General features: G+C 44.9%; 2 protein-coding genes across 2 annotated transcripts; both read right to left on the bottom strand.

Annotated features, from left to right (window-relative positions):
- Positions 1-12,175: 12,175 nt before the first annotated feature.
- Positions 12,176-13,954, bottom strand: LOC309711811 (PR domain zinc finger protein 15-like; the record flags this gene model as incomplete). Its single annotated transcript, XM_082542281.1, has 2 exons — positions 12,176-12,712; positions 13,874-13,954. The coding sequence occupies 2 exons, from the start codon at positions 13,952-13,954 to the stop codon at positions 12,176-12,178; spliced, it is 618 nt and encodes a 205-aa protein (XP_082398407.1).
- Positions 13,955-13,961: 7 nt separating this feature from the next.
- Positions 13,962-16,033, bottom strand: LOC309711485 (PR domain zinc finger protein 15-like). Its single transcript, XM_082541838.1, has 5 exons — positions 15,971-16,033; positions 15,466-15,624; positions 15,082-15,257; positions 14,905-14,985; positions 13,962-14,066 (listed from the first exon to the last, which is right to left on the bottom strand). The coding sequence occupies exons 2-5, from the start codon at positions 15,536-15,538 to the stop codon at positions 14,028-14,030; spliced, it is 369 nt and encodes a 122-aa protein (XP_082397964.1). The 5' UTR covers positions 15,539-15,624; positions 15,971-16,033; the 3' UTR covers positions 13,962-14,027.

The raw sequence follows: 16,033 nt of genomic DNA on the forward strand, positions 1-16,033 counted from the left end.
GGATTCTGCCGTCTTCCAGGTCAGATAGTCTGATGAATAGAGCCGTTGCCAGTAGTAAGACGCCAGTCATCACCTGAGAACACTTCATGCTTGAGGTTGGCCACACCCAAATGTATCAGTGAGCCTAAAGTTGGTCAGTGGCTGGAGAGAATGAGAGTGCGAGCTGAGCTCAATCAGCACTCCTCCCTCGCCACTGGACTCACTGACACCTGGTGAAACACCCCTTTACACTTCTGTGAATCTCTGGTGGTCTGGGCTTCAAGCTCTACTTTCTTGCAGTGGCTCTGATGAATCCAAGATGGTCTCTCTGCTATTTTACAGGCTGTGGGTGTGGTCAATAACACTTGGTATGGGCCCTCCCAGGGTGGCTGTGGCTACAATGTAGCTTGCCATCACCAGTGTGTGAATGTGTGTGTGAATGGGTGGATGACTGGTTGTGTAAAGCGCTTTGGGGTCCTTAGGGACTAGAAAAGCGCTATACAAATACAGGCCATTTACCAAACCATATTAATGATGATAGGAAGGCCCCAACCCCGCCTTCCTAATGTGGGAGCCAACCAATAGGACCACTCACTCCATAACTGCGACCAGTAAGGGCACGATCATCACCACCTAACAAGGTACCAGTGGTATGAAACACACACTTGTTGTATTCCTTTTTTATTTTATTTTATTTTTTTTTGTTTATTTTATTTTCACTTAATGAATACGGGACAGACTTGACTGGGGGAAAGAAGGGGAGAAAGAAAGAGGGAAAGAGAAACAGCTGAGAAGAGTGACGGGGGAGAAGGGCAAAAGACAAAAACCAACAGAACGGGCAGAGAAAAAAAAATGCATATATCAATCACCTGGATCACCTGCTGAGAAAGAAAAAAGAAAGCAAGCAGAAGAGAACAAGAGTAATAGAATAAACAACATCACAATGATATATGGGAATATGACAGTAAATACTAAATGTTAAACATTATTGTGCAGCACATAAGATCAACAGAACACAGTGTGCTTTGAGGTAGGAGCCAAAAAGGGTGTAGTTTGTGGGTGTGATCACCCGTGTGTACACCTGTGAGCATGGACGCGCTTGTTTTTTGTGTTTTTAAAAGGTTCCTTCATGTAATAATCTGCTAGAGGGTGTGGGGGGGCCACAGCCCCGTCCTCCAGGGCGTGAAGCAGGTGTGGAGGAGATCAAAACTCCAGACATCCAGAGGCCCCCAGAACACAAGAGACCAAGGAAGACCAACAGAGGGGCAGCTGTGCCACTGTCCCGGAAAGAGCTGAGGAGAGTCCCAGATGAGGGCTCACTCAGCAGCCGCGGAGCCGAAGCCAGGGGGAGTTGCAGTGACGCGCCCGTGAGCTCCGCCGGCAGCCAGCTGCGCCTGAGTGACCGAGCCCCAGGCCGAGAGGCCGGGGGCACCCCACCTCCGAAGTGGCCCGAGCGAGCCCCAGGCCCCAGGCCCCGATAAGCGGCCGCCAAGGAGTGAGCCGGTGTGTACCTGGACGCCCATCCCCGGACACAAAGAACCACCAACGCACCGATGTCTGAGGGGGTCCGCCACTGGCAGGGGAAGTGGTGGTAGGGGGAGATAGGCCTCCAAACCTTGGAGGGCCTGAGATGTCCCCAGAGAGGTGGCGCCTGACACCCAACCTGACATATAGACACAGACATACAGGCACACACAGATACAAACATCCATTCCCCCCCTCATGCTCTCATATGCACTTACTCCACACTCAACCAACGTGGAGACAGACATAAAGAGACGTTGTACACACGATCACACTCCCCAAGCGTACTCTACAAACTGGGTCTAGGTGCCCCCGCCCCTGGAGGGGGGAACTGCACCCAGACCCAGGTGGTGTTTCCCTTTTCCCTGCGGTGGGGGGAGGCAGACCGCCCCGACTCCGCAGCAGCAGGAAGGCTCCACACTCCAGACCGCAGTCGGACGGCCAACTCCTCCTCCTAGTCCTAGCCCCCCTGCTCCAGCAGGTCGCAGAGAACGGGGGTGAGAGAAGACTCCGAACCTCCCTCCACCCGCTCATTGTAATGTTGATGCATGTGTGTTCTAAGGTGCATTTAAAACCCAGGAGGGCTTGGAGCTACCTGCCAGAGAGCAGCAGGTAAGCGCATGGTCCCTCCTGCTAGCCCTCAATGTCTACGTGTATTTAAAATTGAGAGGTGGGCAACGATGCCAGGGGTGGGGTGTACACCCTGATGGTACTTTGGACTCCGTGTATCGTGCCCACCCCCAAGATCCTATATGTATGTGTAATGAGAGTGTGAGTAATGTGAATGTCTAAGTTGTGGGATAAAATTGAGGCAGAGGCAGCCAGAAGGGGACAGAGGGGGGGGTAGCCTCCTCTGCACCCTGGTGACATACCCCTACTCCAAGGCCCTGCATGTGTGGGTGGTTGTGGTGGAGCAGGAAGAGGGAGGCAGCTGGAGATGGGGAGGGAAGGAAGGGAGGGGCAAGTGACCCCTCCCTGGGGCCAGCTCCCCCGCTGACCCCAGTAGGCACCCCCATACTCCGCGACCCGCCAGGGAAAGGGGGCCCAGGCCCATCCAGACCGGGCCCAGTGCAGCAGCGCCGCCCGGCCCCACAGAGCCCGGGACAGTCCACCCAACCCCACCACAGAGAAAACTGCACCCACCCCACCATCCACTCATCTTCCAGACTACATAAGACAATAAACACCCAGGCTGAGATCTTCCTCCACCTCTCCTGTATCTCCCCCTCCTGCAGAGGGAGCTCCTGAGGAGAGGAAAGCTCCTGCAAGATGTGACAATCTCCCCCACCAGTTGAAGAGCCCCCCAGGTGGCTCGACGCACCGGCGGCACCCTGCTCCAGGGCTGGGCCCCCATGCACCCACCCGCCCACAACCCCGGCAACACACCAACCAGGACCCAAGCCCCCGAGGCCCGGTCCGGGTCCCAGCCCAGAGACGGAGCGCCCCCAGAACCTCACGCCCATCCCGGACCCACCCAGGGGCAGCCAGGCTACCAGGTCAGTAACCCACGTCCGTCAGCACAGACCCTCCCCTAGCCCCGCTGCACGCAGCCGCGAGGAAACAGTCACCGGAGAGCCAACAGAGCTCCTAACCGGACATGACCGCTACCCCGGGTTGAGCCCCCCAAGGAAGATGCCTCCGGGGAACCCCCCGACGCCCTAAGCCTGTCCCTACCCCCACACCAATCACAACAGTGAAGGCGGGACCAAACTATGACCCCCCACCCCCACTAGGTGATGGAGCTGATCAAAGGAGCCCAGAGCAATTGATCTGATGTGGTGGCAGAGGCTGTATCAAGACTAATGTAATCTAATAGATAATTTCTATATTGGTTAGAATTAAGATTATTTTTATTTTTCCAGTTCATGAGGACTGTTTTCTTGGCTATGCATAGGGCAGTGAAAACCATATGGGCGATATTCTTTTCTGAAGTGACATTATCTAAGCTGCCCAACAAACACACTAAGGGGGAAGTTGGAATGTTACATTTCAGACACTTCGATAAGTCTTCACATATCTCGCGCCAAAACTTCTGAACTGGTGGACAGAACCAAAGAGCGTGGATATAATTGTCCGGTGAATTGGTTTGGCAGTGTGAGCAGTTGTTGGTAGACGTAAAGCCCATCTTGAACATCCGATGACCTGTATAGTGCACTCTATGTAATATTTTGTATTGAATTAATTGAAGACTGGGATTTCTAATTAGATGAAAGGTACCAGTGGTATGAAACACACACTTGTTGTATTCCACTTGTATGCACAATCATAGTGGGTCACAGGCTGAACAGATATCCACAGGTAGTACGTGGCAGTCAGGTGAACAGGTCGCCGGTGGCAGGAAACTAAGTCAGTGCATCAGAGGAGGGAAAGCCGAGATTCAGTTTGTTAGGATGGGGGACAGTGCATTTGGAGGATGGGTGCAAGACTGAGTGTCCCGGAGCAAAATTCAGTGTTTGGATTGTTTTCTGGGTCTCTTCATCATTCTCTTACACTCTTGGCTCCATCATCATCACTGTCGTTGTCATCAGTGTCACTGTGATTGGTGTCACTGTGAGGACCACTCTCAGGGTCACTGTTGCTCTCAGCCTCCTCATCATCCCAGAACCACCTCATTTCTTCAGCTATGGGATCTTCTGCTTGCTGGGCCGGGTGTATTTCAATTTCTCCTGCTGGGATCTCTGCTCTGTTATTGACCCAGGGTCCTTCTACTTGAGGTGGATTTATTTCTGTGCCAGCTGCTGGAACAGCAGCCTCTTTCTCCTCTTCCTCATCAGCCTCTTCCTCATCCTTCTGAGGATTGTCCTCCTCAACATCATGTTGTTGCTGTTGATTAATAACTTGGCCCAGAACACGGAGAATTTCTTAAGTTAAGAGGCCGCGCAGCAGACCAATTTGAAGCCAGAGGACCATCGGGTGAATTGCTTCAAAATCTTCACTGTACTTGTACTCTGGATATTGTTCCATTTCATTTACTAAAAGATGTTATGACACTGTGGGTATGAGTTTGCTGTCTATTGTCCATAGCAGTCTTCAGTCTGGGTGTGTCCCTGCTGACTTTAAACATGCTGTGGTGGAACCTATTCTACAGCTCCAGACCTTTCTAGATAAAAATGGCATTAGTGAAGTATTTCAGTCTGGTTTTAAAGCCCACCACTGTACTGAAACTGCTTTTTAAAAAGGTTTTAATGACCTTTTCACTTTTGCTGACTTGGGAGATTCTGCCATTTTAATACTATTAGACCTCAGTGCTGCCTTTGATACCGTAGATCATAGGATTCTTATCTCTCGGCTTGAACACTGTCGGAGTCAAAGGGACTGCATTGGAGTGGTTTAAATCTTATCTGTCCAACCAAAGCTTTTCTGTTAGACTGGGGGATACATAATCCTCAAAAACCTCACTCGCTTGTGGGGTCCCCTAGGGGTCCATTCTTGGCCCAGTTCTCTTTTCAATTTATATACTCCCTATGGGTTCAGTTTTTTAAAAAACATGGCATCTCATTTCATTGTTATGCAGACGACTCACAGATTTAGCTGCCACTGAAACGTACATCTTTGAATCCTCTGTGTCACGGTTCTGGGTCAGTTTCTACCCAGTATTTTGAGTTTATTGTGTTTTGGTTTAATTTTGCATCAGGGTCTGTTTTCTTGTTCTCTTGTTGTGTTTATGATGATGATGATTATGATGTTTATTATTAGTTTCATGTTTCTGTTTAATTGTGTTTAGGATTTGTTCTTCGGTTGTGTCATTTTCTGTCTGTCTCTCAGTGTCAAGTCTGCGTCTTTGTGTGATGGTTTCTTGTTCCTGTTTTATTGTGAAGGTCTGCGTCTCATGTGAGTGTGTTCAGTTTTACCTCTTGTCTCGTCCCGTTGATTACTCCCAGCTGTGTCCCCCACCTGTGTGTAATCTCCCTGTGTTTCTCTGTGTGCATTTAAGTCGTGTCTTCTGTCTTTGTAGTTGCTGGTCTGTCTGTGTATCCACCATGTTTCATCCGTGTGTTCTCCCTGCTGTCCGTCGTCATTCTCCGCTGCTCATCCTCCTTCATGTTCATGTCCTGGTTTGTGTTCACTAGTTTAGTTGTTCTCAGTTTAGATAGCCTTCTGTTCCGTTTGCCGTTTGTCTATTTTTGTGTTCAATAAACCACCTCACCTTCGCGAGTGCCTGCGACAGCATAGAGGATCGCACTGGCCACAACAGACTCATAGAAAATCGTCAGAAAATGCTGAGGATTTTCTATGAGTCTGTTGTGGCCAGTGCGATCCTCTATGCTGTTGCATGCTGGGGGAGCAGGCTGAGGGTCGCAGATGCCAACAGACTTAATAAACTGATCCGTAAGGCCAGCAATGTTGTGGGGATGGAGCTGGACTCCCTCAAGGTGGTGTCGGAGAGGCGGATGCTGTCCAAGATAAAGACAATGTTGGATAACACCTCCCACCCACTCCATGACATGTTGGTCAGTCACAGGAGCTCGTTCAGTGAGAGACTGAGATTACCGAAAAGCACCACTGAACGACACAGGAAATCATTCCTGCCTGTGGCCATCTCCCTGTACAACGCATCCACTTAACACACTGTTTGCTGCTACAGCTACACATGTTTCTTTTCCAACTATTTATTTATAAGTGACTTATGTATGTATGTATGTATATATATGTATATATTGTACTATTCTTAGTTAGCGTATTGTCTGTCTTGTCTTAATGTTGGTTTAAAATGGAGCACTGTAACAAAAAATAATTTCCCCCAGGGATCAATAAAGTATTCTGATTCTGATTCTGATGATTCTGATTGGATCCTCATTTATTATTTTATACGGCTCATCTCACTCGCCATGACACTCTGAAGGGTTTGCTAGATGTCCAGGAGCAAAATTCAGAGTTTGAGTTGTTTTCTAGGTGCCCCATCTTCTTCTTCGTCATCATCCTCCTCCCTTGGTCTCCTCCTTGAACCTCCTGGTACTGGGCTGGGGGGCAGTGGCACAGGGGCATCCTGAACATTGTCTCTGCCATCATCATCGTCATTCTCATCAGTGTCATTGTTATCATTGTTGTTGTTATCAGTGTCACTGTGGTCGCTGTCACTGTCAGGACCACTCTCAGGGTCACTTTCATTGTCGCTGTCATCCTCCTCATCATCCCAGAACCACCTCATTTCTTCAGGAATGGGATCTTCTGCTTGCTGGGCCGGGTGTATTTCAATTTCCAGAGGTGTGGACTCGAGTCACATGACTTGGACTCGAGTCAGACTCGAGTCATTAATTTTATGACTTTAGACTTGACTTGAAATAATGTTCTAAGACTTGTGACTTGACTTGGACTTTTACACCAATGACTTGGGACTTGAATTGGACTTGAACCGGTTTACTTGAAAAGACTTGATATTTTACCCCAAATATAAAATTTAACATGCATATTATATAGAGATTGAAAATGTGACGTCATTCACGGGTAGAACCGCAAAGGATTCTGGGAACTCGTGGCAAGCGGTACTAGCGCACGCAGGCTTTCAATTGAAACCAGTCACACAGCGATAAAAAGAAACACAAAAATGGCAAGAAGCTGTTGTATTATTAACTGCAATAGCCGGTCGCATGACAGCCACGGGAAGCCGACGGGTAAAGAGATCGGTTGTTATCGGATTACGTCGTTGAAGAGAAATTGTTCAAGCCATGTTTCCGAAGTAACAAAGATGCGACTGGATTGCAGCCATTCAAAGACCAATTATAACGTCCCAGAACCCTCCAGCTCACAGGTTAGTCTGCTCCAAGCATTTCCACACAGGTCAGTCTGCTGTTGTAGTTAATGCGTCATTTTTCTTAACATAATTGGTGATATAGGTTACAAGCAAGTCTGGCGCTGAACAGAAATTGTCGCGCTATGCTCCTTTGTTTATTGTGCATAAATAGTGAATTGTCCTGACAGAATATTGTGTTTCGCTTCTGTTATTATGGTACATTGACAAAAACATATACTTTTATTCACAGGGTAAAACAGTTGTTTTGTATCACTAATTGTCCAGTGCGATTACAGCATACAATATTATTGTCACTGCTACATTTCTGTGATGCTACCAGAAATTATTTCCACTGCTAATTAATTACCGTTGAGCTCAAAGGTCCTATTAATAAACGGTTAACGAATGTGTATTTATGACGACGATTTGTGAGACTGGTAAACTTATGATACGTACGATGGTCTTTACTTTCTACACGGTGCATTTCAAGGTCCTGCACCCATCCGTCGGTAAACTGTACCTGGGCTTGTTGCAGTGACCGGAAGTTACTAAACTTCATGAGTGTATGCACTCACTCCAAGAAGCGTATAATTATAAATATGCATATAAATATGCTACGATGAGATAGCTGACTTCATCTAACTAGCAAATGTTTTCCAGGCTACGTTGGTGATGCAGTTTTTTTTTAAATTATATTTTTTTAAAAATATCATTTATTTATGTATGATATTTTTGTCATGCGATTTTAAAGCCGGTCCTACAACCGCATCCAAGAATAACATGCAGCTTATCTCAGAACTGTCGGTGAAAATTATTCTTGGAGCTAGGTTTAATTGAGCTGCATTTTAAAGAGGTGCAATTTCACAATTTGTGTATATTTTCTAAGTTCACTATTTTGTCATGTGTTGAGAAAAACACAGATTTTAAAATTACATGGTCTAATATTTACATTTAGCATAACTGCAACATTATTTTTTCGTTGTTTTTTTTTTTAAAGACTCGAAAGGACTTGAAATTCAAAATTTCAGACTTGTGACTTTACTTGGACTTTTACACCAGTGACTTGAGACTCGACTCTGACTTGCCTGACATTACTTGAGACTTGACTTGAGACTTGAGGATAAAGACTTGAGACTTACTTGAGACTTGCAAAACAATGACTTGGTCCCACCTCTGTCAATTTCTCCTGCTGGGATTTCTTCTCTGTTATTGACCCAGGGTCCTTCAACTTGAGGTGGATTTATTTCTATCCCCGCTACTGGAACATCAGCCTGTTCCTCCTCTTCGTTATCAGCCTCTTGATCATTGTCCTAAACTCTGTCCTCCTCCTCATCATTTTGTTGCACTTGATGAATAACTTGGCCCAGAACACGGAGGTTTTCCTCAGTTAAGAGGCCGCTCAACACACCGTATTCAAGCCAGCGGACCATCGGCCGAATCGCTTCAAAATCCGGACGCTGTTGCAGTTCCAAAACCAGTTCATCGACTGGTACCCCTACAACAACAAACAGAGAAATATATTATTGTTATCATTCATATGATGAGAAAACTGTCCACAAATTCCAATTTATGCAAAATAACTACTTAGGGAACATACAAACATACGTCCACTACACTTATTACAGTGTGATTGCTCCTTCAAATAAAAAAGGCTTCATTCGATGAGCAGCAACGTGTAAATGTCCTCATGTCAGTTTTCCTCAGCCCTCACTCACTGTTGTAATGCACTATTAAATTCAATTATTAGGATTTTGTTATAATTAACTCATTCACTGCCATTGACGTCTATAGCCGTCAATTGCAGTGAATGAGTCAATGGGTTTAACTCATTCACTGCCAATGGCTGGCAGTGAATGAGTTAAGTGCAAAGTCTAAATCATTTTTATAAAGAGACATGTGTATTCCCAGTGCACCAGGAAATACACAGTACCACACGGATGTTTTCAGGGCTCAGAGCAGCCTCTGGGCTTGTGTGACTGAGGCCTTAAAACTTCAGAAACTTTCATGTGTAGAAACAAACTGTCAGATAATCCATGAGAAAAACTGCAAAGAGAGACCACACTCTTGTCACAACCCTGAAAACACGGGGGAAAGAATCACGAACGTGATATTTAGTTGTCTCTCTCATGCAGTAGTTTACAGCGGTCCCTCGTTTATCGCGGGAGTTATGTTCTAAGAATAACCCGCGACAGGTGAAATCAGAAGTAGCCAACTTTTTTTTTTTTTTTTTTTTTTTACAATTAAAAGATGTTTTAAGGCTGGAAAACCTCTCACTACACACTTTATACACTTTTCTCAGACAGGCACGAACATTTTCACACTTTTCTCTTTTGTTTAAACTCTCGAAGTTCAAACCTTCGTAGAAACATAAGTCCAGTATTATAGAATGAAACCAAAGGCACCCGCAGGAGCCTCTGACGGTGCAAAACGTTTCGTCGGCATTGCTGTGTTTGATGGGGAGAAAACTTACAACATACAGTACAGCACAGAGTCACACTGCTAGCGATTGAAGATGTGTGTAAATTCGACAAGCTAAACGCATTCTGTACTGTACAGCAGCGGTCCCCATCCTAAAACCAGTTTAATGTCACCTTTAAGGTGTGGCGGATAAATACAACAAAATAAAATGATACGACCAAGACAAAAACTGTGGTATTTTGTAAATATAATATATAATAATATCTAACTTTATTAGCAGCGTCCTCCTGAAATGCACCAACAACATTGAGAGTAACGTCCGATCCTCTCTGCGCCTTAATGCTCTCTGGTCGCTATGGTAACGCGTAAATAGTTATTTTAAAATAAGACAACTACACCAGGGGAAAAGACCCAGGAAAACCGATAAAAACCCTGAAAACCATAAATTTCACAGCCTCAACTCTCGCGGCCCGGTACCAAACGACTCACGGACCGGTACCGGCAAAGAGGAGAGCGCGCGAAAGCCCCCTGGTGGAGGATGGAGTCACTAACAATTGATCCCAGAAAGGCGATTAGTAATGGACTAATAAAAGGACAACCATTAATGCAACATGAAAAAAATAATAACAATTTTCTTATCGTATTTACATCGTTTTTATGCTTATGGCACCTAATATGAATTAGTATTAACTGTATACACCTTTGCTTTGTTGTGAAACCCTATGAATAACAGCTGTATTGAGCTTTTTGATACTGCCTATGGGGAATAACAGTAGTCTTCCAAACTATCACACACTTACTTTGAATCGGTAGTCTGTCTCCTCTGTCCATTCTTCTGGGATGATACACAATCTGGAGGAAACTAAAGCAGTACAGCTCTCAAACTTTACGGACTCAAACTTATCCAGAGTTATGACACAGTCCTTAAAATGCTGTGAAATCTTTTAGCTCTTTAAAAACGCGGAGTAAATGTAGACTAATCGCCACTGAATGCTGCGAGGAACGCTGCCAACTGGTAACTGATATTTCTCCACCAACTATTCAAATATAATGACGATGAGATGAACGTTACAGGTTAACTCTTCGGTGACGTCATCGATTGAAGCTGCTCAACGTTCTGTTGGTGAAAAAACGTCACTTTGAAACTTTTACAGGTGAAGCATTTTTTTTTACAGTTTTGAAGGTATTATAGTGACAGAAAGAGGCCACGAGATGGCGCCATTTTTCACGTAGTTGATACCGTTGGCTGTTTGGTTTCTGTTCACACCCCTCCACGAGTGTTTTGCATAAAGTATTTAGGCTCATGATTTCTGCTTCCTCTCTGGCTGAAATATATTATATTAAATTAAATTAAGGAAACTAGAGCGAGTCTTTCATCAGTAATTAGTTATTTTAAACACTTTTCTACCTAAAGTGCATTTTTGGTGCTTTACATGTTTGCTGAACTGCTTCATGGGCTAAAAACCTTCTGATTCGTTAGACGCTGACTCTGTTCTTCAAATAAAATCTAAACTTTTTCATTTGGCTTCCTGGATTGCCAAGTTTGAAAATAAAAGCATTCAACAGAGTGTCAAAATGTGTTGTGTAATTGTAGAAACACTGAACAAAAATATAAATGCAACACTTTGGTTTTTGCTCCCATTTTTCATGAGCTGAACTCAAAGATATGAAACATTTTCTACATGCACAAAACACCCATTACTCTCAAATCAGTCTAAATCTCTGTCAGTGAGCACTTCTCCTTTGCATCCCACCTCACAAGTGTGGCATATTAAGGTGCTGATTAGACAGCATGACTATTGCACAGGTGTGCCTTAGACTGCCCACAATAAATGGGCCTACAGGAGGGTGAGCCCATATAGCTTTTTTTAGGCTGCACTTGGCCAGGCCACATGGGCAAAGGCCCAGCCATCAGGCTCTCTCTCTGCAGCTGCAGTCACAACTGACAACATACAAAAAGGACGACGACCTGATGAATTTTCTTTAAAAATATCATTTTTAAAAATGGCTGCCAATATTTATTTCAGACAGTGTGACAATAATTACAGTTTACAGCTTTCAAAAATCATGTTCACCACTCAGCTGTTTTAGGGAATACACCAAATACCATGTGTTATTATAATGTGGTCAACGTATTTTCACTTTATTTGTCACAAAGTTCATCTGCTTTTCATGTTGGTGCATTTCCACATCTCATTGTTCAAGCAGCAGGTTTATCTTGAAAACATGCATTTTCCCCCCAAGGCTGGTAAGGCGTTAGAATATTCAACCGTTGCTTTGGTTTCAGACGTCAGTGATTGTGGCTAAATGCACTTTTTTTCCCCTTATTTTCTCAAAAACAGATTCACTAACTGTCAATTTGTTTTCTGTTTTACTATTAAAAAAATATTACAATACCATTTGCTTCCATTGGGCTGGAGAGGCATCTGGGTGACAGTGATCACAACTTTGTACAGTTTGTTAAAAATCTACTCTACTATGTAACAGTATCTGTGTGAGGTGACCTGCACCCCTAGTGTCTGCTCAGTAGCTGAGTATCTGTTGCGCAGAACTGCTTTGCTGCTGAGGGGTGGCTGGCTGGCTCTGGCTGGGCCGGCCTGGATCTGGGCCCTGGCTCTGGGCCTCCTGACTCTCCCCATGTGCACCCTCCACCACTGGAGTGACCTGGCTGCCCTCAGCTGCAGGTACAGGCCTCCATGCCAGAGTCGGGGCCTCTAGCTGGTGGCCCATGGGGTTGACCAGAGTGGCGAAGTTGATGAAATGGGCGACGGACTGGGGTGTCCTGCTTCCAGCAGAACCTACAGTCTCTGGGATGAGTTCTGCAGACCGGTTGTGCAGCACAGCGGAGCCACTGACTGTGTCAAGGGTGACCGTGAGGATGGAGTTGTCCAGTGTGAGGGGCCGGTCGCTGGCTGTCAGGTGGCCCACGGCGACAGGCTGCAGGCTGGTAAACTGGGCAGGGGCGTGGCTGGTGATGGGCGTGACTGTGATGTTGGCCAGTCCCACTGAGCTGTTGGGGAAGGAGGCTGATGGAGCACTGGGGTCGGTCAGAACCACCACCTGAAACGGCAACAATGAAATCAATTGCAACTTGATGATGAAAGCAGCTCATCTGGTGCCAAAGCACAACACTGTTGTTATAATCTAAGTTTGTAAGGAACAGCAACTGGCTGAGGCCGTGAGTCAAGCACAGCCAGCGATCCTGGCAGACCAGCTGACTGAACTGAACTGAATTTTATTGCATTCACATAGCACGAAATGACAACAACGGTCACTTCAAGGTGATTTATATTGTAAAGACTTTACAATAATGCAGAGAAAACCCCAACAATTAGACACCACCCAGTGATCAAGCACACGGTGACAGCGGGAAGGAAAAACTCCCTTTTAACAGGAAGGAACGTGTTGTTACTGATGCTGCCGCTCTCCCGGCCTCTTGGCTTTCCATACTGCACATGTTAGGAAAGTTCCAGAACAGAGGCCAAATATAAATTACTCCAGCTGGAAAAACAGCCTTATATTGACTCAAGAAATAATGTAGTAAACACATCTGAAAAATAAATAAATAAAATCAGAAACTATGTCTTATTTCACATTTTTAAATCAAACTATTTAAGCATCATGCCACTTTGTATAGTTATATTATTAAAATTGTTAAAGGTCTAATGTGTTTGAGCACATCTGTAATCACAAAGCCTTAGCTGTCAATTGTGGCTTCAAGCGTTGCACTGCATTTGTGTAATTTCATAACACTGTCTTAACAGTAGGAAAACAATTTGATATTATAAATGTAATCATTTTGTGGTTTGACTGTGTGTATTTTACACCTGCTTTACTCAACAGATCCACATTTTATCCTACAATTCCCAATGAAGTCATAACTACTAGGTCAACAATTACCAAAGTCAGCAATTTATTAGGTTATGTAACATTATAGCCCATTCAAAAAAACTTTATTAGACAACTGCCACAGTTATTTCATATCAAATAATCAACAAAACAAGTGCAAATCCAGATTTATTCAGCCTTTCAACGGCAATGTCGAGCCAGCCGCTGTGGGTGACTTAAGGGCTCTTCAGGGAGAAAAACTTCAGTCTGTGTTTTCCTTTTTAATCAGGCCGCCTGCCTTTATCCACTTATCGTGGTGTTCGGGGGGAAAGAAGTTGGACACGTTATTGTAGCAACAAAACAGAATCTTCTGGGGGAAATGTGCACACGTACCTGCTGGATGCTCTGTACAGCAGAGCTCATCTCAGTCTCATCACCGACAATGCCTTGATTCAGCAAAATCAACGTATTCATCGGACTCAGAGAGCTCCGGCTCAGCTGAGCTTCTCTGCTTCTTCTTGGGGTGTCGGGAAGGTCGACTGGGCCGCTACTGACACATCCCGTCTTTTTCCATGGTCAGAGAGGGCTGCAGAAGGAAGTGAAACATCTTTAGAGTACAGAAAAATGCAGATTTTAAGGCAGCTGACACCACAGACATACTTAATCCAATATGGTTTCTTGTTGTTTGTCAGTGTTTCCATAGCTACACCTCCCTAAAACCACCTCACTTGTCAATAAGGTCAAAGGTCAAGGTCAAGGTCAAATCTATTTATGTAGCACATTTCAAACAGCCGATGCTGCACAAAGTCCTTAACAATATAAAAATGCCAATAAAAAGCAACAATGTAATACAATAATAACAATATAAAACAATAATAGGACAATAAAAGAATTAAAACAATAACTAAAACTATTTAAAATAAGACCAGAATGCTTGGGTCATAGTGTGTTAAAAGCCAGGGCATAAAATGTGTCTTTAGTAGTGATTTCAATTGCTCAAGTGTTTGTGCAGATCTAATATTTAGGGGGAGACTATTCCAGAGTCTGGGACCTGTCACAGAGAAGGCTCTATCACCACGAGATTGGAGACAAGTCCGTGGGATGGACAGCATTCATTTTGAGCTAGACCTCATGGTTTTTCCTGGAGCATAAACAGAGAGGAGCTCAGACAGGTAAGAAGGCGCTCGGGCATTAAGTGACTTAAAAACAAAAAGTAAAAGTTTAAATTGGATCCTGTCAGAGACAGGAAGCCAGTGTAAAGAAGCTAAAACTAGGGTTATACGCTCTCTCCGTTTGATACCAGTTAGCAGGCGAGCAGCTGCATTTTGGACCATCTGAAGACAATGGATGGAGGCCTGGTCTAGACCAAATACAATGAATCGTTTTTGGTCTGTGGTGTCAGAAATCCGGAATTTTATTCTAACCTGCACAATGCTGATAGATGAATCATCCTTTGACAAATTTTCCTGAAGTTCATCAAACTCGTCGATTCTCACAGACACCACCTGTAGGCATATAGGAGAAGGACAGCATTTCAGGTCGAGTCTGCCTTTAGGGTGCTGTAATATGGGTTGTTTCCTCTCAGGTCTGACCCCACTCACCTCGGGATGTTTGCGTCGCAGGTGTCGGTTCATAGAAGCGCGAGTGGACACCTTTGTCCCGCAGAGGTGACACGACTGGGCCTCTACCTTTTCATGGGTCAGGTGGACGTGCTTCTGCAGCATGTACTCTGTCAGATATTTCTTATTGCATGTGGGACATGTCCACGTCTTACCCACTGCAGCAACAGAGAAGGAGAGGAGGTCAGCTCAACAGCATCACTTAGTATGAAGCCTCAAATTAAACTCTATCATATTCAATGTTGTGTGTAATGCACTCCAAACCATCTTTGCTTTGTGTTGTTGGATTTGTGATTTTTTGGGCCATATTGATGACCCTCTGGAGTGCCTTTCTGTGTGCTGTGGTGCAGCTGGAGAACCACACACCGATGCAATATGTCAGCACACTTTCAGTGGAGCAGCGGTAGAAGACGGTCAGCAGCTCCTTCTTCAGGTCCATTTTTCTGAGGATTCTCAGAAAGTGGAGACGCTGTTGGGCCTTCTTTAAGACCGCAGAGGTGTTAGAGCTCCATTGGAGGTCTGTGTCTATGTGCACACCCAGAAACTTGAATTTTAGGGCAAAATTAGGGCAAAGACAGTGTGGTGGGGCTAAACAGACAAAAAGAATTACAGCGACTGTGTTTGAACGTGTGCATGGAAAAATACAAACACACAAATTTGTGTAGAGAAAGATTTCTGACATTGCTTAAGACCTGTGTTTCTCTCTGTTGGTGGTCTCATCGTATCCTCACTATGCTGTTTCTTCCCTCCGTGTTCTAAGTAATTCCTGGTTCCTGGCTTACTTTGAGTTTTCCTATTTCTAGTTTTGAGTTGTTTTGCATTTATAGCAGTAATTTCCAACAATAAAGCTGCCACTTTCAGTTACATTTACCGTGTGAGTCTTGTGTTTGTGTCCTGAACAATGAATACTGAGAACAGAAACACACAGGTACAA

Source organism: Aulonocara stuartgranti (assembly GCF_965226115.1).
Source record: "Aulonocara stuartgranti genome assembly, chromosome: 7".
Lineage (NCBI taxonomy): Eukaryota > Metazoa > Chordata > Actinopteri > Cichliformes > Cichlidae > Aulonocara > Aulonocara stuartgranti.

What these genes read in the sequence shown, in the direction of transcription:
- LOC309711485 (XM_082541838.1), bottom strand. Translation starts at nt 15,538, where the DNA reads ATGGACCTGAAGAAGGAGCTGCTGACCGTCTTCTACCGCTGCTCCACT. An exon ending in TGTGCTGACATATTGCATCG is followed by an intron (nt 15,258 to 15,465) that starts GTGTGTGGTTCT and finishes CTGTTGCTGCAG; the next exon opens with TGGGTAAGACGTGGACATGT. An exon ending in TGCGACGCAAACATCCCGAG is followed by an intron (nt 14,986 to 15,081) that starts GTGAGTGGGGTC and finishes ATATGCCTACAG; the next exon opens with GTGGTGTCTGTGAGAATCGA.